Source organism: Antechinus flavipes, chromosome 2 (genome assembly GCF_016432865.1).
Source record: "Antechinus flavipes isolate AdamAnt ecotype Samford, QLD, Australia chromosome 2, AdamAnt_v2, whole genome shotgun sequence".
NCBI classification, from domain to species: Eukaryota; Metazoa; Chordata; class Mammalia; order Dasyuromorphia; family Dasyuridae; genus Antechinus; species Antechinus flavipes.
In genome coordinates, this window is record NC_067399.1 from 564,227,231 (window position 1) to 564,239,164 (window position 11,934).

Sequence of the window (11,934 nt, forward strand, 5' to 3'; positions counted from 1 at the left end):
GAGATAATTCCAACACTGGGCATGTGCATGGGTTTTGTTTTACGTACCAACAAACCATAAATCCATAACAGCTCTGTTTTCTCCCTGCCTGAAGCTGCTACATACATAGCTTAGTTGACCAGCCAACATTAGACATTTTTTTGTACTAATTATACCTTTTTAGTAAACAGTATTGGTTGGAATGATAAAAATAGCAACTGTAACATCCTGTAATAGGGAGTCTCTAGATTCGGGGAATCCAGAAAGGCACTTTTAAGTGATGAAAGAGATGCCGTTCAAAGAGTCAACTTCCTTCCACTCTTTAAAGGAAATGATCTTCAGATACTCATAGAATAATCAATGGAGTACACCTGGGAAAGCCAAGTCATTTATATTTTCTGCCACAAGGCAGAATAATCCCCAAATCAACTCGGATCAGCTGTTTTAACCAAGACTTAACAAACACACAGAAGCAGAAGTCTGTTAGTAGAATTCGGTTTGCAGAGGGATGGAACAGATCAAAGATACCTAGGATCCACAGAGAAAGGGCAAATGAGTAGGGAGGACCACAGAACTAATATAGGAAGAAATATAGATGAATGGAGTACAAGAGATTATAAAAGCAGGTAATAAGGGTCAAAGCAAGAAGTAAATGGGTAGAAAGGTGGAGTTATTCTAAAACAGTGCTTCTTAAAATTTTTTCCATCTACAATCCCTTTTTGCCCAGCAAATTTTTGTGCGACTCCACACAAATAAAAATATACAAATCAAACATTTACTAATAATAATTCATAATTTCATGACCATGACATTCAATCATAAGATCCATATGTGGTCATGAGACACAATTTAAGAAGCTGAGCCCTAGAAGATGGAAAAATGGTAGACTGATAACACACTAGGGAAGAGATTCATTTAGGCAGACAGCAATGTAAAGAGGAATCCAGTTGCAAGGTATGGGACCCAGCCATAGAGATTATAGTCCAGAAGCAAGACTCTAGTCCCCAGAAAAACAGTAACTAGATGGTAGCAAAGTGGGAGGAAAAAGGTAGAATGGGGGGAGGAGGAGAGAATATTACAGTGGATGAAGCATACTCAGTCAGCAGAGTTGGGAGGAAGATCAATGTGACACTTGAAACAAGGTCTCTAGGATCTGGGTCAGAACTAGGCCTATGGGAACCAGGAAGCAAGGAGGGGTGAATAAGAGAAGGGAGAGCTAAGTCAGCCATTTTTAAACTCTAAACTTTCAATGCATTTCAAAGCCACACAACCCTTTGGGATAGGAAACTTTTTCAAATGTCAAATGTTTATGTTCTCTAAGCAGTGTTGCTTTCTACTTGTTCTGTCTGTTAAAGTTATACAAGCAATAAGTATAATTGTGAACAAAACTTGACACACCTTTATGTCTCTAGTCCTATGTTCCTTTGAAAGCTTTTATTTCTCTATCTTTGTGGCTTCCTGCTTCCTGCCAGGGGCTATTGAACTGGGTATTGCCCAGTAAAGCTGCTAAGGATAGCCAAGGGCTTTTCATACTTCAGAAGCATGAGTCACATCAAGACCAAATGGGAATCAGCATCCCAAGACAGCCAGGCCACCAAACCCTTCTAAAGTCATTTCCCAAAGGCTATTCTTTTAATACACAATATGCCTACAGCACGGAAAGTATGTCTGACTCTAGTTCCCTAAGGACCCTGAATCTCACCTGTAATGAGCTACTCCAGTGGGAACTTATTGTCATGCCAAATTTCTTGTTTATCCCTCCAGGAGTTGGCCCTTCAATGCCAATCTTCCATCACTGAGAACGAGACTCTGACTTAGCAACTCTACACTAACCATTCTGGTACCAGGGCCAAGCAGCACAAACCACACTTTAGGCATCTCCACAATTTCTCCTGCCTCTTTCTCCTCTACATTTACATCAGTGGAATTTAGGCTCTGGTCACTTCTTGCTTGGACTTTATACAGGAGCCTTCTAGTTTGATTTTTTTGCTTCTGATCTCTTCCCTTTCCAGTCCATGTACAGCTCAGCCTCCAAAGTGATAGTAAAGCACAGGTCTCATCCCATTACCCACCTACTAGATTGGCTAAAATGATAGGAGAGAGTGACAAATGTTGGAGGTGATGTAGAAAAATTGGGACACTAATTTATTATTAGTGGAATTGTGAACTGATCCAACCATTTTAGAAAGCAATCTGGAAATATGCCCAGAATTATTAAACTGCCTATCCTATTTGACCCAGCAGTACCACTAATTGCTCTATGTCTGAAGATAATTAGGGAAAGAACCTATATGTTACAAAATATTTATAGCAACTCTCTTTGTAGTAGCAAAGAACTTGAATTACAAGAATTTCCACCAGTTGAGGAATAGTTGAGCAAGTTGTGGTATATACTGCTGTGCTGAAATAAGTGATGAGCTCAAAGACCTTAGAAAAACATGGAAAGACTTGCACAAAAAATTGAAGAATGAAATAAGAAGAACCAAGAGAATATTATGACAATATTATTTTAAGAATGACTGAGCAAATAGATTATTATGAAAAATGGTCTATCTACATCCAAAGAACTGATAAATAAAAGCATGTGGAAGATAATTTTATAAATACACACACACAAATCTATCTATCATCTATCTATCTATTTATCTAATGGTACCCATTAATAGGGCAGAGGGAGGAGAAAAAAAGAAATTTACATGATAATTTTGTTGTTGTATGTTTGAAAGGATTTGGAAATTGTATATAGCAGATTAGCAGTTTCATGTGCAATCATCTTTTTTAATTGTACCATGTTACAGAAATGTTTCTTTTATTTTATAAAATAAAAATTAAATTAAAAAGGCAAATATTTTTATAATATTATTATATTTATAATATTTGCATAATATAGTTATACATATATTTTATTTTAAGCACTTAAAAACATTATTATGGGAAAAGGGTCCATTGGCTTCAGACTTTCAGAAGGATGGATCCCTGTCACAAAACAAAAACAAAAACAAACAAACCTCCTCAATAATCCCTGCTTTGAGAGCAAAACCCCACCCTAGTTAGGCCATGATATGAAGAGCTTAATAACACATTGACTGTCACAGTGACACAGACTTCAGATTGGTTTTCCTGGTGAGAATAGGTTTGCAACTCTTCTGTTTCCCCAGAAATCAGAATGATTTTGCAACAGTAACAAAGCTATGAAACCATTCTATAGTTTTTTAAAGCCAGCTTGAGTTTCTCAGAGAATCCTAACCCTGAGTGGGCAATGTTATTTCCTAAATGAAGAAACTGAGGTAATGGTAAACTTACACCACAGTGCCTGGCACACAGTATACACTTAATAAATGTTTATTGAATAATTGATATTGATTGATAGCAAGCACAAGACTGTATCTAGAAGCCAGTTCTCTCAGTTGCCCCCATTGACTCTTATGAAATCATCCTGACTTTAGAGATCAGAGTATTCTTACCTCCTTTTTCTCTTCTCACTACCTCCACTACAAAAAGGCACAATTTGCCAGCAGTCAACACATAAGTAATAGAGTTTGGTCAAAGCAGTCTATTGGACCTTTAAAGAGAAAGGTTTCTCTTATCCTAATTAGGCAATTGTTTAACTTCCTGATTTATCACAGTGAGTTTTCCCTGATGGGAAGAGAGGAGCCATGCAGAGCAAGAACTACCTCATTCTCCTCTCAGAAGAAAAGATCTTTTTCTTTCCATCCCTACATTTTCTGATTTATTGGCAACATGTCTCGCAATCTAATGCTTATTCTTGGAATTGGTGGGTGGGGGAAGGCACAGTTTTAGTTCCTCAGACAGATTTCTGCAGAAGATGTGGCCCCTGAACAACAGACAGTTCATCCCACACAAAGTAAGCAGGCTATAGTCAAAAGAGATAAACGTGGAGACAGAAGAGAAATGATTCTAATCATTTCCTCTTTAAGACTTTTCTCATCTGTAAAATGGGGATAATAGTGCCTTTCCCACAATATTATGAGGATCACTTAAGTGAGATAATAGAATACTTTGAAAAGTTTGATGTACTACATAAATGTTAGCTTTCTGTCTATCTGTTTATTCTCTTCCTCCTAGATAAATCAATCTATCTAGGTTTGTTAATCTTATAGGAATCCCTATGGGAAACTGAGGAAAAGAAGAGAAAGGAATCAAGATGAAACTACACTTACTTTGTCTTCCTGAGTTTTTAGCTGAGCCATTCACCTCCAAGATGTTTTTCTAACTAATTTGGGCCAACACCCTACCCTGTTATTCAATCACAGAAGCCAGTGGTTCCAGTTTGGGACAGTATTCTCTAGTCAGTTCAAGATGGGTGACATATGACAGCTTTGAACATCTGCTTCCAAGTTTCTCTGCCCCTGGCAAATCAGCACCACCTGTACTGAAATTCATCCTTCACCTGCTGTCTCCTCTTTGTGCCCACACCTGTTTCTCTCTGTGCCCCACCTGGCTCCATTCTGCCATTATCCTTTGGCTCAGAGAGGCCTGGACAGGTGAAAGGGCCCATTCATGGTTTGTGTATACTTCATCTGCTCACTCATCCCATTGGTCACACCCTGGGCAAGCAATGCCAAAGAATTGGGGAGCCAGGGAACCAAGCTTATAAGTCAGTCTAATAAAGAGATCACCAAAACAAGATTCAAAGTTCTTAAATCAATGGAAGTGAGGGGGTGGAGGTGGAGTCAGGTGAGGGAACAAATAGCTACAGTTGAGAAAGGCTTGTTTCAGAAAAGTTATTGAGAAAGTTTACATCTGTCTTAATAGAACCCACTGTCTGGAGACCATTCATCCCTCTCCCAATGGCTTATCCTATCTGGTCTGAATGAAATAATTCAGGGGCTAATAGAAAAATATAATTATCCTCATCAAAGTGACTGAGGACCAGAAAAGGGTAAGAATTTTGTAGTCCAAAGTTTATAGTTATTAAGTGGTAGAATACATATTTAAATACTGGGCCCATCTCTCAGAAAACAATGGAGATGAATGTAGGGGGGAAGGAAGTAGATGATTTGTATAACTAGGGAACTAGAGTCAGGAAACAGATGGGGAATTCCGAAACACTCAGGAACCAGAAATTGCTCCAAGTACCCCAAATCACAAGAATAAGGATGAACATATATGATGCTAACCACTGCCTATTTCTGCAAACTAGTAACATAACAGAGCAGTTCCACTTTCCAAATTGCCTGAACTTTCCTTGGGTCCTGAGATGAAGAGTAAGCAGGCAATGATATGGCCCTAAACTAAATGCCCCTTGAGTTGTTATATGGCGAGCCCTCTGTCCTTGATGTTGGGAAAGCACTGAATCCTCGGATCAAGAAAGATATTTTGATTACTTGAATAGGGCTAACAGCCACAGTGTGAGGGGGAGGGAAAATATGGTAGGGGGGATATAAAGTTTATAAGCAAAGACCCACTGAAGTGATACTGGTTAAAGGTTAAGTGGGGAGAGGTGGTAGATGTAGATTATAGTTGCTCAATGCTTCCTAGCAGGCATTCATTTCAAGAGGGAGAGATTTAAGCAACACTGATTGTGGATGAGATAAGTCAATTATTGAATTTATCAAACTACTTGAAATCCAGAATCTCAATTAACCAATTTATTTAAGCTTGCATTTTCTTAGGACAACTAAAGCCAGGGAGGTCTTCCAACAAAGATTTTTGAACTGACATTCACAGACTGATAAGGAGCTAAGGGCAATAGATCGATAGACAGCATTTGCCTCTTTCTCTTCCCAACAAAAATGGGGGGAGCAGTTTGTTTCCTACATGGTCCCAGTAAAGATGAACAGTGATAATAATATAATGCAATTCAAATACCATTTCAAGATCAGCCAGAAGTAATACTTTTAATTTAGAGAAAAAGAAACTGAGTGCCTAGTTAAGTAATGTGCCTAGTGAAGAGTGGTAAGTATCCATTGAAAAATTTCTCTTTAGGCCTTCAATTCCAAATCTAGTTCATTCCATCATGCAGTTTATCTGTTTGGTCTAGGACCTTTAAAACCAACATTGGCAAGGGCAAAAAGCAATCCAGCCTCAACTGGAAGGAAAAGGGGAGGAAACCTTTAACAGGGATGATTAAGAACCAAGATATAATTCTTGACCCTCCTCTTTCTCTCACCTATCCTCCCAACTCCTAACATGGACCCAAATGTGACTTTGGAAAAAGTGAGGAGTAGAAGGAAGGGTATGGAAGCTAGAGGTCTAAGTATTCACAAGAACTACTGTAGAACTTGTCTCTCTCTCACTCTCTTTCTTCCCAGATACATTGCTGGGAGATCTGAAACAATTTAAATATATATTCAATGAGTCCTAGAATCTATAGGTAATTAGCCCCTTTTCTCTTATTCTCTTCCATCTATGCGAAGACCTACAAGATGCAAAATGTACAGGTAGGTTTGATTGTGAAGATGCTATTACTCTGTCATCAAATTTGCTGGAGTGACCTCTACTCCCCCCCTTCTCTCTGTACCGGAAAAGAACTGAAGGTTTCTTATATTTCTATCTCCCTTTCCACTATTCTCTTTAAAGTCATTTGAACTCAATATGATAATTGGATAAATTCAATTATCTTCGTAAGGTGTCCAAAACCTCTCATGGCAGCACTGGACTTTTTAGAAACATACAAAGTAGCTTTCAGTCTGTCAGGGAAATCTTCTCTTTAAATTGCAGATAGTATTTCTGAAGTCATTTTCTTCTCAGCAATTCGATGAAATCCTTTCCAATATCCTCCCATGAATTCTAACATCCCGCTCCTGTAGTGGTGAACTCTAGCTAGCAAACATCACTCTCAATTTAAAACTGAAGCTGAAAGAAGCAAAGGAATATATACCAGGATAAGAGTAGATGAAAAGCTAAGGATTAGATAGCTTCCAATTCTATGAATTTTATTCACTAAAGGGGATGATAACACTCAAAAATATGGGCAAAGACTAACATCCCCAGAAACCTGAACATTTCTTTTTATTCACCAAAGGAATTATAAATAATTAACAGATCTTTTCCTCTGCCAATTATTCCCATAAACTTCATTTAGGTTTTGAAACATTCTAAGTAATGCTTAGTGATTTGATCTGCCTTTTTTTCCTTACAAAGGAGGCCGTATAATATATAGTACAGAGAATGCCAGCTTCACAGAAGATCTGAGTTCAAATGCTACCACTGATAATTTCTACCTGTGTGATCTTGGGCAAGTCCTTTAAATCTCTCTGAGATTGGTTTCTTCATCTGTAAAAGGCTGGTTTATCTCAGATGATCTATAGAATCCATGCTAGCTTGATATCTATAATCCTAAATGTTCCCTTGAAGACTTCTTCAACACAACAGACTTTTTATCAATTTATGCTTCCATGCTACCTTATATTGTTCATATTAAGATCATTTTCATACACACCCATTACTTCATTTGAGCCTTAAAACCATTTTGTGAGAGAGAGAGAGAAAGAGAGAGAGAGAGAGAGAGAAAGTCATCTTCAAAGACTCAATAAGTAGGACTAGTATCTAAGTCCTCTTAACTTATTTCAAATTCTCTGATCTTTCCACTACCCAACTGCAGCTCTCTAAAGTCACCCAGGCAAGACATTTTCTTTTGCTGCAGTCTACCAACTGGATGCTTAAAAAGCCTTGGTCTCAGGGAACTACCATTGCCTTAGGACCTCATTTCCACTAAATTGCATATTTATATTCATGGGACCATGTGGATAGACACTGCTGTCAGAAATTACCATTCCTTCCTTCAAGGATCATGGAACTTTGTAATTATCCTATATTCTGCACTAGTTATATAGTATTTTATATGTGTGTTGGCCCCTTCTCAAGCTCAGGCTTCTCTTATTTATCTTTGTATCTTCCCCAGCACATAGTAGGTGCTTAATAAATGAGGGGTGAATGATTAAATGAATGTAAGAATGCATGTGGGTTATCCTTTTACAGAAAACAAAAAAAACTTTTCTTGAGAGCCACTCAACAAGCACTTCACTAGAGTCACATTCTGAAGTAGAATGGGACCCAGAATCATCCAGTCATCTCAATTCCTTAGGATTGTGGATGCTTAAACTGCGCCCAACTGCAGTTCACAGCTGGGAAACAGATCACAGCAAAGCGCTGGACTTTCCTCTTACTCCCACAATGAGCAATTCCTATGCTCTGTTCCTGGAAGGGACTGATGCGATATAGCTGTTGTATACAACATTTTCATTTTTTTTTTTAAATGAAAGATCAGAGGCTATGGAAAGAAGACCATCTGGTCTTCAGAGCAAAGCACCACAGGATTTTAGCTTGGGGTAAAAAGCTGGGATACAGCATTATCAAAAGCAAACATCTTCCTTTTTCTAAGATTAATAATAATAATAATAATAAAGACTGTAGACTTAATGAAGAAACAGCTCCCGGGGGAAGAGTTCAGGCTCTCAGAGCCAAACACCCATTTGCAGAACAATTCATTCCCTCACCCCGGGCTCAGCTAATGTTCTCCCAGAAGCTAAAGGTGGAAAAAAAAAATGAAGCGCGGGGGAGGCGGGGAAGGAGCTTCGGGAGCTAGACTCAAAGCCTAGAAATGCCCCTTTGTAGTCTCTTGCCTGAGGTGAATCTGTCTCGGTGTTTCCTCTTTCCCAGGAATTGCTGGCTCCCGTACATGGAACTCACTTCCAGTGGATCGTCCCGCAGTCAAGTCCAGACCGCAGGGCTGCCTGTCAAGGAGGGAGGATTGACAGCTCTCACAGCCGGCTTCCCTGCCCGCCTTCCCGACCCCCTGGCAGCGTCCGGACCCACAAGCAGGAGCCTGGCCGCCTGACGGTGCCCACTCCCCCGCTGCTGCCCCGCTGCCCAGCACTTTGCAAAGGGCCTGAGCGTGTGCGTGGGCAAAGCTGCTTCAGCGATGCGCCCCGCGTACAGGGCAGCGCTCCCTCCCTCCAGGCACCTTGAGCGCGGACACAGGTACTTACTCCAGGGGGCACTTCTTGGTCCGCTGATCCCCACTTCCAGGTCCCCGCAGCCGCTCTTTCCAATCAGTGACCTCCGATCGCCCGAACGATGCTCATGTTGCCTCCTCCTCCTCCTCCTCCTCCTTCAGTTTCTCCCCGGCCTCTCCTGCCCCTCCCCCTCGCCCACCCCTAGAACGCGCACTCTGGATACAATGTAGCGAGGGCGCTGCAAACAAACTAGTTTCCCCGGCCCTCTCTCCCCCCTCCCCCTTTGAGGGCAACGAACCAATCAGAAGAGTCTCCACTGTGACGGACGGGAAGCTGAACCCATAGTTCGCTGTCCCGGAAGAAAAAGGGGTGGGAGCCTAGGCTAAGTTGCCTAATTGGAGGGGGGCGAAGGGGAGAAGGAAAATGGGGGCGGGAGGGCAGGGAAGAGCTTCGACCCGGATTCTTAAAGGGACAGGCGCTTTTGTTCGCTAAGGAACTCAAGTTGGGAAACAAAACGCTACACAACCTGGGTTTCAAAAAGGAGGGAGTTGCGTGGTTTCCAAGAAGCCGCTCACTTCTCTGTGGTCTCGGGTTTGTCTCAGGCTTAGACTTTGCTGAGCTTTGCCTGCGGCAACTGCTTTCCCCCCGACTCCTCCTCCCAGATAGCTGCACAAAGCCCTGGGAAACTAACTTATACATAAGTGGGTGTATTTTAACTCACCGCCACTCCTCCTCAGTTCCTCGCCCGCCGTTTCCCCAGGGCCTTCACTGAGCCTAGAAGAACTGTGAGGGATGAACAGGACAAGGTGTCTTAGAGATCTCGAAATCTAGTGTGGGGAGGTGAGACATTTACACAAAAATAGTGAACCTTTGAATAATACATACAATGTGCTCGGCTCCGTCACAAATTATTGTCTCCCTTGAAAAGAAAGATACTAACATTTCTATAGCACTTACACAGGGCCAAGCACTTTGCAAAAATTATTTCATGGGATCCAACAAGGGGGTTGGTGGCGATGGTAGGTGCTATTATTATTATCCCCATTTTACAGATAGGAAAACCGAGGCAATAGGTCAAGTGACTTGTCTAGGGTCACGCAGGATGTCAGAGACCTGATTTGACTCCAGATCAGTTGCTCCACCAACTTACGCTACCTAGCTTTTCCTAAAAAGGAATAATTATGCAAGGCAATATGTTGTAAACGATCTGAAAAAATGTAAGGAGGTCTTTGTGAGTTGAGAGAAAAGCGACCCAAAACTTATTTCCAGCTAGGAACATCAGAGAATAAAAGCTTCTCCATAAAGGTGGCATTTGAACTGGACTTTCATTTTCAATATGGCAGTCCAGGGGTCAGGTGCATTTTTCTGCAATTGTACTTGGAAAAGTGCAAGGAATTGTGACAATTTCCCATTTGTCCTGATTATAATTGTGTAGAAAGGGGTGTGGAAATATATAGATGATTGGGTTGATTGTAATGACTCTAACATAATCCTTGAAAACTGATACATAGTCAAAATACATAAAACTTTGCCTCTTTTTTCCTCATTAAAAACTGGATGTAAGATAATTGAGGTACAATTAGTCTAGTTCTTGTTAGTTGTGCTATATATATTCCAGTGTCTAATTAGACAGTGTTGGGGATCACTTTTTTCCTTTTCTACAATAACTCCTCCCATTACAGTGCTTGCACACAGCACTCAATATGATGTGAATGATGTAGAGACCAGAAGATGGTGGACACCAAAAGTGGGGGTCTGGTCATGTGAAGAATTCACAATGGCCATTTTCTTTGGCAAAAAGTAGATTTATTTAGGGGAGTAGGTTACAGAAAAAATGAAGAGATACAATAGATAATAGGAGCGGTAAATATGAAATAGACAAGTTTTTCAATGAAACTCGCAATTGGAAAGGGAGCACCCCATGAGGTTGGGGCATGTCCTTAGCTGGGAGCCCAAATCCTGAAAAGGACTCTGTACCTAAAAAAGTTTGCTATAAAAAGGAAAAGTGGCGTTGTTGAAGCAGAGTGGATTTAGGAAAGATACCACGGAGCATAGGAGAGGGATAAGGAGAAAGACACCAGGAGCCAAAGTCCCAGTGGTGGATTGACCCAAAGGAGGGTAGCAGTAAAGCCATGGCCCATAAGGAGATTTTATAGGGAAAATTTATGACTAAGATTTCTGACAGGTCAAGACAAGGTAAGGCTGCCTAAGACCCGACAGAAGATGGACTTCAAGCGTTTGACATAACTTGGATTTCTGATTGTACAACCTCCCGAGAGGATTTCTCCCCCCAAGAAATAAACTGATCTCTATCAGTGCCTTCTCTCTGCCTGCCTCAAAGATTGTTATAAATTCTTCAGTTTCTTTCTGTTAACCACATTCAACACTGAAGACCTCATCAAATAGACATTGAAGATGGACAGAAGACCATCCATGCTTGACTGTTCTTTCTGCACAAACAAATTAACTTTAAAATGCCAGATGATGAGGTATAAAAGTTGTCAGACATCAGAATGTATCCTCAGAATAATCTAAGGACTTCAAAGCCTGAAAGACCACTCAGGATGGTTTGAGCACATTCCTCTCTAGAGGCAAAAACATTCTCTTGAGATCCTTTTAAGCTAGTGATTTTAAGTCTGGGGTTGGGGTGATAAGGAACTGCTCTCAAAAATTCTCTCTCCATTTTGTCTGTTTGAAGAAGCACATTTCCCGTTTTAATATTTTATCAGTTTGAAAGGCAAGTTTACTTGTATAAGTGCTGCTGAAACCCACAAGCAAATTCATATCAAACAGACTTCATTCACTTATTTTTTCCATATAAGATAATGTGTGAAATTTTAAATATTAGCCACCCAAAATCTGGTCCCTGTTATACTTCAAGTTAAATTTGGAGCTTGAATATATTAAAATATAGGAAGTGAAATTAAGCCAATCAAAGAACAGCTGCATTGCCTTGATGCATTCATAAGTAAAGGGGGAAGGGGGAATGGAATTTTCTTCCCCATTCCTCCCTGTTTCTCCGTCTCAGTGACAA

At 40.5% G+C, this 11,934-nt stretch overlaps 1 protein-coding gene across 4 annotated transcripts in view; it reads right to left on the reverse strand.

Moving 5' to 3' along the window:
• KLHL25 (kelch like family member 25) overlaps positions 1–9,154 on the reverse strand; it is a 47,657-nt gene extending 38,503 nt beyond the window's left edge. The window contains exons 1-2 of one of the 4 annotated variants that reach the window (XM_051981059.1): positions 8,934–9,154; positions 8,568–8,678 (exon numbers count right to left, since the gene is read on the reverse strand). In XM_051981059.1, the coding sequence (XP_051837019.1) occupies positions 8,568–8,625 (58 nt within the window). In that variant the 5' untranslated portion in view covers positions 8,626–8,678; positions 8,934–9,154. The remainder of the gene's footprint in view (positions 1–8,567; positions 8,679–8,933) is intronic. The other 3 variants (XM_051981058.1, XM_051981063.1, XM_051981061.1) reach the window with 3 other exon arrangements.
• Positions 9,155–11,934: the final 2,780 nt, after the last annotated feature.